The sequence below is a fragment of the Dipteris shenzhenensis genome, chromosome 3, assembly GCF_047967505.1.
Source record: "Dipteris shenzhenensis isolate YYH24624 ecotype China chromosome 3, Dip_SZ_1.0, whole genome shotgun sequence".
Lineage (NCBI taxonomy): Eukaryota > Viridiplantae > Streptophyta > Polypodiopsida > Gleicheniales > Dipteridaceae > Dipteris > Dipteris shenzhenensis.
Genome location: NC_141598.1, coordinates 24,727,639 through 24,741,639, shown reverse-complemented (window position 1 = coordinate 24,741,639; position 14,001 = coordinate 24,727,639). Strand labels below are relative to the sequence as shown.

At 43.6% G+C, this 14,001-nt stretch overlaps 1 protein-coding gene across 1 annotated transcript in view; it reads left to right on the top strand.

Moving 5' to 3' along the window:
- Positions 1–14,001, top strand: part of LOC147903549 (uncharacterized) — a 59,906-nt gene that overhangs the window by 31,435 nt on the left and 14,470 nt on the right. Inside the window, exons 3-6 of the mRNA XM_087372040.1 lie at positions 938–1,096; positions 1,464–1,652; positions 5,438–5,584; positions 5,764–5,889. Of these exons, the coding sequence (XP_087228166.1) occupies positions 938–1,096; positions 1,464–1,652; positions 5,438–5,584; positions 5,764–5,889 (621 nt within the window). The remainder of the gene's footprint in view (positions 1–937; positions 1,097–1,463; positions 1,653–5,437; positions 5,585–5,763; positions 5,890–14,001) is intronic.

The window sequence follows — 14,001 nt, the reverse complement described above, 5'->3', positions numbered from 1 at the left end:
TTGGTACCTTGCATCAATCCACTCCCACTCTCTGGGATCCCACTGTAAAATCTTTATGGGGGCTCCTCTATTTAGCCAAATCCTCTATGAGCTCAAAGAGAGACGAAGTGGGTCCGGGTCTAGGTACCATTGTGAATCCGAGCCATTCTCCATATAAACTAAGATCCTGATAGGTTGGAAAGAAACTCGCAAGAAACTGGCCTGTCATCTGTGTCAACCCAATGCATGAATTGTACTTTACAAACCTATCTCTCTCTTTCAGAAAGGACAGGGGGATTCTCTGAAATGTACTTCTGAAGTTGGCCCAAGTTTTTAGGATAGCAGTCATAAGATGTTAGAACATGAAGTCAAGTTGAGTGTGTTTTAGTGTGTTCTACTAGGAGTTCTAGTAGAGTCTTATGTGTGAGTGCCACATGTCATATTGGGAGCCATCCCAATGCCCATATACATTTGTGCACTCTAGTGTGTATGCCTATCCTATAAAGGCTTGTACTTGTCGCTGTTGTTGCATTTTGAGAAAGTTTGGAGGCACTTCATCACCGGAAATCAGCTTCAAGTAGCTCCTATAGGCTGGGCGACTATTGTAGAGCCACTTTCTAGCTATTCAACAGCTCGAATCTGCAGTTCGTAGCCTCTCTACCAGCCGCCACACTTTTTTTGTCGATTTAGGGTTTGGTCGAAGTCGTTTTTCAGTTACTAGCCTAGCTCTGATACCACATGAAGGAGCATAGTTAAGTAGGGAGAGGCATTTTTGTTGAATTTTGTGTTCAAACCTGTGCTTGTTTTTAGTGCAATTAAAATTTGGCATTGAAAGCATTTCCTAAAAAAGGAGTCTTCATGTTTCACATAAAGATTGGCCCTTTGAACAAGAAATAACATGATTGGTCTTGTGACCATTCAGATCTTTACGATTGTATGTACTTTAACATCCAAGCAGGAAATAAGACAAGGGAGATACCGCAAGCAACACATAGAGGATAAGAGTATACTAGGGAGGTTGGCACAATTGAATATTTTCCCAGAGTCTTCTATATCTGCTCGTGCCACAATGTTGTCTCCTCGAACTTTAGAAGAGCTACTAAAAGACAAGCATAAGGTACTTGATGGCAGCATGTGGATGCTTTCTTGCAGACATTCTCATACAAATATGAACTTTTACAGAAGATTATGACGAGTGCATGTGCGAACTTCATGACAAAGGAATATCTGACAGTTAAGACAGTAGACAACACTGCATGTATGTAGATGCAAATTATGGATTACTTTTCTTGTAGTGTAATACACTCAAATTGTGGATGTAGAATGAACTTTGTTCTAGATTGAATTTAGAGGATGCTATGAGTTTGCACTGGTATTTCTTAAGAAGATAATCCCTCATGTTTAGATGTATATTTCATCAAGAAGATAATTCCACATGTTTGATACCACACATGAAAGGTCTGGGGTCTGTTGACATTTTGCAGTTCAATATGGTACCTGTTTTAAAAATTGCTTTGATGAGGATGGTGACACAAGAAGCTGCAATGTTGATGGGACAAGGAAAGCATGAGGATGCATTGATACTTGCTCTTGATGCCATAAAGCAGGGGCAGAGAATTTTTTATCCAAAAGCTCCTCATCAGCTGGTTCCTTTGTATCTGCTTGCAGTCCAGGTGAATTCGTTTGTTTTCAGGATGAAACTGTTCCTTGCTTTTTTACTGAGATAGCAGGAAGCTGATACAGAAGGTCTGTTCAGAAAATCCCCTATTTTATTGGCACCCGTATTTATTTTTTGTAATAGGCCAATTTGTTGTCTGCTTGCAGCTACGTCCTTCTAGATATGCTTTCTCTTGAGTCCTTGATTGCTAGTGTGACAAAAGGCACCTTGCACTGAGACCATCCTTCCTCCCAGTCAAGCTGCTGTCTATAACCAAGCGCGTGCGCACACACACACACACACTCTCTCAGGATCTCACACGGCTTTAATACAATCATATCATATCATATCGTATCGTATCATCTCTCTCTCTCTCTCTCTCTCTCTCTCTCTCTCTCTCTTTGAGAACCATAATATTTTTTTCTATCAATCTTCCAGAAATCCTTCTAATTATTTCTATAAAGACTGGTTGGAGGTTTGTGTATCATGACACACAAAAGATTACCGTTTCTTGTGTTGCACTAAGTATCGGTACTCTTGCACTGTGTTCCTTTGGGGTGCCCTAATCACTATACACTCATCATCACACCAACTACTTTGAGTAACCTTGGATTTGATGATGTAAGAGAATGACGGTTGGGAAGCTAGAGGAGCTTGGATTTAGCAACATGAGGGGCAGTGATCATGCAGTATGACAGTTTGTTGGATACGTGCGACACTCATTAGCTAATCATATACGATGGCTTGCAAAGATAGATCGAATCTAGTGATAAATATGCATCCCCTCCTCATGGCTGGAGGGATAGTATGGTTGAGTAAATCCTTGCTCTACCACAACTAATGCAGGCTAGTCATACCATTATTACCACTATCTGTTTGACCACATGCTGGACACCATTATCGATAGTTATCTTTCTTCCCTTCTTTGAGTATGTAAGCTGATGTGTGATTGAACCTGCCTTCCTAGGGTCTACAGGTAGCAGAATATTAGCATCAATCTGAAAATCAAATATCTCTTTGGTGGTGCCACATGGATTTAGACCACTCCCCCTCTAAGCCGCCAGCAAAGTCCACTTGCTCAGAAGTGACCTCACAGGCTTTGAGTCCTCAAATGGCCTTGTTCGCTGCAACCCCCTCCCCCCCCCCCCCCCCCCCCCCCCCCCAAAAAAAAAAAAAAGGGAAAGAAATCCCATGATTTTGGACACTAGGGAATTGGAACATGCACTGTTTCAAGGATCAGGCACGCTAGCAGCCATGACACCTGGTTTTATGGAAGGAGCTACAGAGAGCCCTTGTTTGGTGGTTAGTTGATATCCTCATGCTTTAGGAGCACATGTTTTCAACCGCGGATATTGGCAGATGGAGATGCCTTCTTCTAGGATGGGGCCTGGATATTGGTCCTTGGCAGTGGGATGGAGCAGGGGTATTTGGCATTTGTATGTCAGTGGGGTCATCGTCAATATACAACAAACCTAACATCATCAAAAGAAAAATCTCCAACAGACCGCTCCGTGCTGCGAGTATACAAATGATCATGAGCTCCATGCATGATCCACTAGCCATGAACAAAACAATAGTATCTCATGCTGCTGCACACATAACTAGGCTTCTTCAAAGGATCTAGGTCTCTTTTGGGTCATCAATCCCTCCAAAGCATACATGCACATAGCAATCACCCCACACAATTGATTCCCTTAATCTATATCTAATAGTCACCATTACTATGTGGTAACATGATACAACTCACGAGTCCTTTCATTATTCTGACAAACCCCTCATGATCAATTGCCTTACTCAAGTACATGGAGATGCATTCAGTTATATGCTAGACACTAGCTAAGGGCACCCTTGTTTGCAATGTTGCAACATTATCCCTTGAATTCCAAGGTGACTGTTTTGTGAAACCTGCATGACATACCCACAACATGTGGAGCCTTTAGAGGTTGCAGTTGCCAGTGCTTTTTTTTTTCCCCCCAAGAAAAGTACTTCATTAAGTATGAATAAAAACCGCAGAGCAAGCTCAAGTGCGGGAGTACATCATGTCAAGCATGAGAAAAAACATCTCAGATTGAGCAAACAAAAATCCCAGGTGGCGGCTGAAAATGCCACCTCATCCCTGAAGGAGAGTCAGAGAAGAAAGGAGAACCCCTCCAGACTCTGAGAAAAGCAACCCTCCTAGGAGTAGTAATCCTGGAGGTTCCCTGTATGTTCGCCCAAATGGCCATCAAAGTGTGTATAGTATCTGCGCAGATACTGGCCACAGTCTGAGAAGGGTGAACCTGGGAGTCCTCCAAAGCCTCTGTACATCTCCAAATATGCCATGCTGTAATACTAGCTAGAATCTCCCAAGATGTGTCTACAAAAACGTGGGGAGCTCTAAATGGAGTAAACGGAACATCCCAGAGGGAGCATGACTCTACAAGGTGTCGTCGAACAAAGAAAGCTGTGTCCGTGTCATGTCCCTCGAAGAAAGTCTGTGGACCAGTGAGTGACAACCAAGCAACTGATCCCTAGGTCAAGAAGAAGGGTGCTCTATGAAAAATGCAAAGTATCCTAGCAACACCCTTCCAAATCGTCCTCGCGTGTGTGCACTCCCAAAGGCAGTGTTGCACTGACTCAACCGCTGAGTGGCATCGAGGACATGTAGGGTCAGCCCCGAACCTAGATCTCCACAGGTTCACTGCAATCCCTCCGTGAATAGAAAGCCAAATGAATAACGTGATTTTCCTATTTCTGAGGGATTTCCAAAGTCTCCTCCAAAAGTTTTTCTGCATCTCTGCAGAAATCTGAAAAGTATCCCAATGAGGAGCTCTAGAGGGCCTCCAACCTCTACAACTGAGCTGCCAGTGCTTTAGTCTTAACATTTCAGGACTTCCATCCATTAAGCTTGTGCATAGGTGTTTCTCCGTTTCACAATTAGCAGCGAATCCTTCTGTTTGCCTCCATGGAGAACACATCCACATGCTTGCAAGAATGAAAATCATCTCCTTTGTACTGAAGGAAATCAATCTATTTGAGCTACTATGGATAGAGACAAAGATGCCCTCATAACACACTTCCATTATCAACCAATGAAACTGATGCTCCAATTATTAACAAATAAAACCGATGCTGCATGGAAGTTGCAGAGCAAGACTAACACCTAGTTGCTGAGGTCTTGATTCTAGCCAGGGCGTGGAGCCACAACAGAGATGGGGACACGATTGAATGCCCCTTTTACCATGGAGAAGCTTCAGACTGCACTTCACCCTTGCCTTCAAGACGTGTCTATGCAATGATGGCATCATGCCTTCCTGCTTTCTCACACTTTGGCACACTTTAGGGGATTTAATTACTTTAGCCTTCTAGGAGATTCAAGACAGCGGCGTCTGCTGCCCTCTTTTTTAGAGGGTAGGACCCGCATCTCAGTAGTGGAGGCCCATCACCCTCCTTGGCACTACCTACAGAATTCTGGCCAAGGCAGTAAGCCTTAGGTTCCAGCCACTCCTACCCGACCTCATACATGACACTCAAGATGAGTTTTGTATAGGTGCGTCGCTGATAACATTTTCTCATTCTTGCAGGCAATTGAATGGGCGAAGGAAATCCATCAGCCCTAGGCCATTCTTTGGCTCGATGACATGGTGGACTAGAGTTTCTTAGAGGGAACCCATAACCGCATGGGCTTGTATCAAAGAACAGTCCCTAGCAGAATTAATTAGGAGTGAATAAGCAATGGATATGAGACTTACGATAAGAAAGGCAAAAAATTCATATGTATTATTATGTTTTCTTTTGACCAGCTTCTCATTTTGATTGCAGGTTTGCTTGTCTCTAGGTCGAACTACTCAATGTCAAGAATTGCTTGGAATTGCATCTTGGCTATTTATTCAAGGTGAACATAAGCGAGACAATTTTGAGACACAAGCAGAGATTGCCCGCCTTTTTGGCCAGCTGTATGTGCTTCAGGTAATATATATATATATATATTAAGATAGTCAAAAACTAGGTGTTTGTTTATATGAATAGTAGAAAGGGAGGAAGTAAATCTATATGATACTCCTAAAAAGAAGATGTATATAACAATAAGTTCTCCTAACACAATTTTGGTGGTTAACTTTGCAATCTTATCAAATAATTTGCCTCAGAATGCTATGGATAATGCTCTGCAAGCATTTGCAGAAGAGATATACTACATATCGTTAGAACATGGTGTTCTGGATGTCCGTACAAGCATTGGGTTCCACAATATCTTTAAGGTCCTCAAATCTTTGGTAAGTTTCTCTCCGAGGATGTCCATAAATTTTATTTTATTTGGCAAAAAAGAGACTTCTATTAAGTAAGAAAGAAATTTGCTAGAGCAAGCTCTATGCGGAAATGGAACATGCTAAGCATGTAATAAAAAACACCTCAAAAGAATGAGGTAGAAAGAAACCAAGGTTGAGGCTGAAAATGCCAACTCGACCCTGTAAAAGTCTCAGCAAGGAAGGGAGAGTCTCTCCAATCCCTGAGAAAAGTAACTCTCCTGGAGGAGGCTGCTCGAGAGGATACCTGCATGGTGGCCCATATGGCCATCAAAGTGTGTACCGTATCTGTCCAAGTACTGGCCAAGGTCTGAGAAGGGTGAACCTGAGAACCCTCCATAGCTTCAGTGCAGACTTCAGTGCAGACCAACGGGCCCAGGTGGTTCATAATCTCAAAGGGAGTGCAAGGAGAGTTCAATAGATTGATGCAGCCTTGCCCTTGGATTGGGTCGACACAGATGAGATGCCTATTACTTGTTCCACCTGGATGCGGGCATTTTCCAGATTGGGCATTCCTTTGCAGGTGATTGCTTTACGTAACACACATGAGGATGCCCTAGTCTTTGATGTTTCTTCGGGGGGCAGGCTGTCCAGGTCCACAGACGATATATTGTTGGAGGTACCATTTCAGCCAGTCAGGATAATGGGCTTCATGGAGCATGGCTCTCTTTCACAATGGTACTTGGATCCTGACCCGCTACTCATTGCCCTGGGCTCATGGAGGCTGTGGCTCTATGGAGGTGTCCCAATTAAGTTTTTGCAGTGGGACCCTGGGGAATGGGAGTGGATAGATGAAGGGCACCGAGAGAAGGGCATCCCCTTCTTTCGTTACACGGTCAGTAATGCCAGGAAATTCCAGCTCAGCTGTAGGGGTTGGAGGCCCACCAGAGCTCCTCATTGGGAGAAATGAATTTTCAGATTTCTGCAGACTTGCAGAGACTTGCAGAAATTTTTTTGGCAAAGGCTCTAGAAATCCCACCGGAATAGAAAAATCACTCTCTTCTTTTGGCTTTGTATTCATGGTGGGATAGCAGTGAACCATTGGAGATCCAGGTTTGGGGCTGACCCTACTTGCCCTTGTTGCCTTTCTGCTTCAGAGACAGTCTAGCACTGCCTTTGGGACTGCAGACAGGCGAGAATCATTTGGAAGGGGATTGCAAGACTTTTCAGCACTTTTGTTCGCCTCCTCTTCTATATGACCTGGGGATCAGTGGCTTGGCTCACTCTTTCAGGGCTCGAGGTTTTCTTTGAGAGACATGACTCGTCTTGGGCTCTTCACATCCGATGACACCTTGTGGAGTCGTGCTCTTTAGAGGATGTTCTGGCCACTCTTTTCAGGGCTGCTCATTCCTTGGTTGACTCTCCATGGGAGGTTTTAGCTAGCATTGCAGCATGGCACATTTGGAGAGCCGGATGTCCATATTTTTGTATTAGTATTTTAAACTAAGCTTCTTCCTATCCTATTTTGTACAAGATAAAGTACGTGACCAGACACATATCATATGGAGACCTAGGATTGAGAAGAAGCAATGCAATAGACTAAAATAGACCTTTTGTGAAGTTCTCCTTACCATAAATTCCTAATAGGGTGCACAACATGCTTACATCAACACGAAGAAGGCAGGTGCAGACAGAGCAAGATAAATTGGCATAAATCCAATGTCTTTTAAATCAGTGATGAGGACACTCCAATTTGGGGGCTTGACATAGGATTCACTTGGGTTCAGAGGGATGTGCCAATCAGGTATTTCGGCTGCTAGGTCGGCTTGGATATTTCTTCCGCGTAGCAGTTTGTTCCTGTGTTGGAGAGTCTCAAAAGGAAGCTCCTTTTTTGGAGCTCAGCCAAGCTGGATCTTGCCTCTAGAGTTGTGGTGGTCAACTAGGTTCTCTTGGCCACGGCCTGGTTTGTTTGTTTATGCTAGTGCCGTTCTAGGGACTGCATCACTCAGTTCTCCTTTGGAGTGGGCTTGATGGCACAGCAAATGCGTTAGCCAGGGTGGCTTGGGAGACCCTCATCCTCCCTACACAGGAAGGGGGTCTCAATATTATTGATCCATATTTATAGTGTAGAGCTTTACTCTGCAAGATGGTGGTGCGGGGACTTATGCCAAGGCAGGAGCCATGGAAGGCCTTTTTTATTAATAGCATACAGACGTGCACACCTTCTTCAGGAGGAGACTGGATGAGCAGTGTTAGGTGGATTTTCACCACAGTACACCTCAGATCACCTTCGTCCCCTCTCATGGTTGCCATATTGAAAGCATGGGCCAGTTTTAGGAGCACTCTTTAGAGGATTCCTCCTTCCTCTCGTGAAGAGATTGATAGACAACCGATCATGTGAAATGACAGTATATTGGATGATCATGGCAGACCACTTGGTGCCTCACTCTACATGCAGTGGTCCAGGTGGGAGAGGGGACCCGCCTCATCATTGGGGTCATGGAAAGCTTTTTGCAAGCTCCCAGGAGACCAAATCTCAGTTGACAGGACATCTGAGAGGGAGTGCGGGGAGGATCTTGCAGATTCAGGCAGCCCTTGCTGCGGATTGGGTAGACACAAAGGATATGCCACTCACTTGCTCCACTTGGGCAGGTACTTTTACGAGAGGCGGCGTTCCTCTTCAGGTTTTGGCCTTTCGAGATGCACATGAGGATGCTTTGGTTTATAGTGTGAATGATGGTGGCAGATTGCTCAGGTCCACAGAGGACATCTTGCTTGAGTCTGCTTTTCAACCTATCTCAGGGTTGTAGGTTTTTTGGTGCAGGCATCAGATTTAGACTGGTTCCTCAACCCAGACCCCCGGCTTCTCTCCATCGGATCTTGGAGGCTTTGGCTCTACGGGGGAGTTCCCATTAGGTATTTGCAGTGGGACCCTAGAGAGTGGGAGTGGATTGACGCAGGGCATTGAGAGAAGAGCATCCCCTTATTTCGTTACACGGTTAGTAATGCTAGGAGATTCCAGCTCAGTAGTAGAGGTTGGAGACCTTCCAGAGCTCCTCATTGGGAGACATTTGATATCACTGCGGATTTGCAGACGTGCTTCTGGAAGAGACTCCGGAAATCCCAGGGGAATAGAAAGATCACTCTTTTCTTTTGGCTTTCTATCCATGATGGGATTGCAGTGAACCTTTGGAGACCCAACCCTACTTGCCCTCATTGCCTCTTTGCTTTGGAGACTATTCAACATTGCTTATGGGACTGTAGACAGGCGAGGATGATTTGGATGGGGGTAGCCAGGATTTTCAGTCACTTTGCCCACTCCCCTTTCTTTATGACATGGGGCTCAGTGGCTTGGCTTTCTCTTATAGGGCCTCAGGTATTCTATGAGAGACTTGACTCCTCTCGGGCCATTTCGATTCGACATCATCAGGTTGAGTCCTGTTCTTTGGATGTAATACCACACCTTCCTTTTGCTGCTGCTGTACATGCCTCTGTGGATACCTCTTGGGAGATTCTAGCAAGCATATCAGCCTGGCATATCTAGAGAGCCAGATGCATAGAGGCATTGGAGGGAACTCAGGTTAATCCCTCGCACACATTTGCTAGTATCTAGACAGACACCATACATACCTTGATGGCCGTATGGATGAGTATGCAGGGAGACTCCCGTGCAGCCTCAGCTAGGAGGGCTTCTTTCTTCAGGGAATGGAAGGATTGTCCTTTCTTCTCTGAGACTCCTACAGGGTTGAGGTGGCACTTCTAGCCTCGGCCTTGGTTGTTTTCCACCTCACTTTGAGGGGGTTTATTTAACCTCATGATTTCATGATGTATTTTGCTTTGAGCTTTCTCTCGCGAGTTTTTTCTCTTACTTAATAGAAGTCTCTTTCTTGAAAAAAAAAAAAAGGGTCGAATTTTGCTTTTGGGCATCTTTCAAAAGGGAGGAGAGGCAAGGAGAAGCTGGTTGCAATTTGGGAAGGTGTCCTAGGACTATTCTATCACATCACCTTGCTGTTTTTCACCCGCCAGAATTGTTGTTCGTTGTTTTGGGGACTGCCAGGTGCTACAAGAAGAAATCGCATTTGTCAAGCGCTGCGAGAGCTATAAAAACTCAGAACGCAATTGCTTGTGGAGGCTGCAGGACAGCAATAGCAATTTCGTTTTTGATTGTGGAGATTGCAACACAACAATAGCAATTTTGTTTTTGCTTGTGGAGGCTGTAGGACAACAATAGCAATTTCGTTTTTTAATTGTGGAGGTTGCAGGACAGCAATAGCAATTTCGTTTTTGCTTATGGATGCTGTAGGACAGCAGTAGCAATCTCATTTTTGCTCTTGGAGGCTGTAGGAAAGCAAAGCGTTCCTATTTTGGTTGATTTCTGTTGTTACCGAGCCTCTACAAGCCGGTCGACTTGTTTCTGAGGGGCTCTAGGCGGTGGTGTACTATCTGTTTTTGTTGTCTTCTGTTGATTCCCAGCAGAGTCCAAGCTATGGAAGCTGTGACAAAATATGAAGAGGGGAGAGGAGAAGAGTGGAGATGAGGGGAGAGGGCACAGCTTCAGAGCACGCCACAAATGACTAACTGTACACTAGATTTAGTTTAAAAAATAGAATATATACAAACCCTTTTAGGGTTAGGGTTAAAGGATCTAACCCTTTCCTTTATAGCACTCTATAAGGTTAGTGCTATGCACATATGATCACGTGATGGTGCTATGCACACATGATCACATGATGTTGAGCGTGAACTCTCAACACCTTCCCTCAAGATCAACATCATGAAGTAGGCCTTCCCTCAAGATGATGATTCTGGGGAATCGAAGAAGGATTGAGCATTACATTCCATCACACCCCTTTAATGGAAATGTCCTTCCTCTGCGTCAAACCAAGAGCTAGTCGGTGTTTCTCGAATAGCTCTTTACCGAGTGGTTTGGCAAAGATGTCTGTAACATTTTCTTTGCTATCACAATGCTGCAGTGTGATGTCACCAAGTAACACTCTTTCTTTGATGAAGTGCTCTCTGACATCAATGTGCTTTGTCCTGAAGTGATATACTGGATTTTTTGCCAATGCTTGAGCCGATTGATTATCACAGTATATTGTTGTTGGCTTTGACTCATCAAAGTAATCTGTTTCTGACAATAGTCTTCTGAGCCATATAGCCTCACATGCACCTGTACTGAGTGCTCTATATTCTGCTTCAGTCGAAGACAAAGAAACAGTTGGCTGTTTGTTTGACAACCATGATATAGCACCTTGACCAAGGAAAAATGCATATCCCTGTGTCGATCTCCTGGTCTCATGATCTCCGGCATAGTCACTGTTACAGTATCCATGCAACCGTGGATGACTTCCTCTGTATTCTATCCCCGACTGTCTTGTACCTCTGATGTATCGCAAGACTCTTTTGGCTGCATTTCAGTGAGATTGTTTTGTATTTGCCATAAATTGTGCTAGTGAGCTTACTGCATAACAAATATCTGGCTGTGTGATTGTCAGATATAGAACAGCTGTCACAGTATCCATGCAACCGTGGATGACTTCCTCTGTATTCTATCCCCGACTGACCTCTGATGTATCGCAAGACTCTTTTGGCTGCATTTCAGTGAGATTGTTTTGTATTTGCCATAAACTGTGCTAGTGAGCTTACTGCATAACAAATATCTGGCTGTGTGATTGTCAGATATAGAAGAGATCTGATGAGCTGCCTGTAGTATTTGTCATTGATTGTAGGCTTTTCTGAATCTTTAGTAAGTTTCAAACTCTGTTCCATGGGAGTGGCTACAATCTTGCAATCTGCCATATGAAACTTCTTTAGGAGACTGTCAACATACTTGAGCTGACTCATGAATGTGCTATCTGAATCTCTCCAAAACTCAATTCCAAGACAATAGTGCATAAGTCCAAGATCATTCATGTCAAACTGCAGATAAGTCTTGTTTCAATTTTCTGATGAAGCTATCCTTGTTTCCTGTCACAATCAGATCATCTACGTACAAAAGTGCAATAGTAATGTCTTCCCCTTGAACTTTGTAGTAGAGAGTATGATCTGCACTGGATTTCATGTATCCCAGATCAGCAAAATACTTGTCAATTCTGCTGTACCAACTTCTGGGTGCTTGTTTTAAGCCGTAGAGACTTTTCTTGAGATGGCAAACCTTATTCTCCTTTCCTGGTTCAACATAACGTGCTGGTTGTTGCATGTAGACTTCCTCGTCTAGATAACCATTGAGAAATGCATTCTTGACATCGAGCTGATACACATTCCATTTGCTGACTGTCGCTAGTGATATCAAGAACCGTATGGAATCCATCTTTGCTACTGGAGCATAAGTCTTGACCATATTGTTGTGCGAATCCTTTTGCAACTAATCTGGCTTTATGTCTTTGAATACTGCCATCTGGATTGTACTTCACTTTGTATACCCATTTGTTGGCTATGGCTTTCTTTCCTGGTGGAAGGTCACATAATTCCCAAGTATTATTCTTATACAAAGCATCCATTTCTTCATTCATAGCAGTTTGCCATTCTGGCTTGTCTACTGTGTCTTCGAAGTACACTGGTTCTTCTGTAGCCATGATGGTAGTCATAAGAGCATAGTTGGTGGTTTCCACCTGAATTGCTTTGCCTTTTTGAGCATATGTCAATCTGGTTGGAGGTATGCTTTCCCTAGTAGACCGTCTGAGCTGTTGTGGCTCTGCTTGGGGTGTTGCTGGCAATTCTTGCTCTTCTTCATCAACCTATTCTGTAGATGACTGTGAAGTCAATGCTTCTATCTCCTGTGTAGGTGAGGTTTTCCATTCTGATTCCTCATCAAAGATTACATCTCTGGAGATAATGACTTTGCGGTTGATGGGATCATACAATTTATATGCTTTGCTTTCTTCACTGTAACCAACCATGATGCATTTGCGTGACTTTGCATCCAATTTTCTGCGATGATCATCATGTATGTGAGCATATGCTATGCAACCAAATATGCAGAGATGCCCAATGTCTAGCTTGTGTCTAGTGAATGCTTCATAAGGAGTCATACCTTGTATCGGTTTGGTAGGAAGCTGATTAAGCAAGTAGTTTGCTGTAGCTATTGCTTCTGCCCAATACTGATTTGGAAGATGCTTTTCACTAAGCATTGCTCTAGCACTGTCTGCTAAAGTCTCATTCTTCCTTTCAGCTATTGCATTCTGCTGAGGAGTATATGCACATGTGAATTGTCTTCGTATGCCGTGATTTCTGCAAAAGTTGATGAATGCCGAAGACATGTATTCACCTCCTCTGTCTGATCTCATGACCTTGATCTTTTTGCCTGTCTGGTTTTCTACCAGGGCTTTGAATTCTTGAAATCTGGAAAACACTTCAGATTTCTCTTTCAGAAAGTAGACCCAACAATATCTGCTGTAGTCGTTGATGAAGGTCAAGTAGTAAATTGAACCATTGATGCTGCGGGTCTGGGCATAACCCCATACATCTCAATGTATCAAATCAAGAATACCTCGTGCACGAGAGGTACTTCTGACAAAGTTGGTTCGCTTTTGTTTGCCGAATCAGTATGCTTCACAAACCTTTCCAAGAAACTGTAGCTTCGGAATCCCAATTGCCATATTCTGATTCCTGAGATCTAACAAGTACTTGAAGTTGACATGACCATATCTCTTGTGCCATTTTGCAGATAGTGGCATCTGTTGCGGTTGAGCTGACATGGCATGCTTATCTGGTACTGTAGCTAGCATTTTGTATAAGCGTCCTTCCTTGACACCTTTTGCTACTAGCCGACATCTTTTGGATTTGTCTCTGATAGTGCATTCATCACCGCTGAAGATGACTTTGTAATTGTATTTCGTCATTTGACCTACTGACAAAAGGTTCTTGCTGAGCTTCGGAACATAGAGCACATCTTTGACTAATCCTTTTGTACCAGTGAAATTGTTCATAGGGATAACACCTGTCCCTTGAACTGGATTCGGTGTATTATCTGCTATGTAGATGACATTTTTATGTCCTTCTAATGGCTTCATTTCTGTGAACCATTCCTGATGATTTGTCATATGAGATGATGCACCGCTGTCGATGTACCAAGAATCCTGTTCCACTTGGTCAACTTGATAGCTGTAATCCTCTTTGGGATTGAAATCAGTGTCTGAGTAC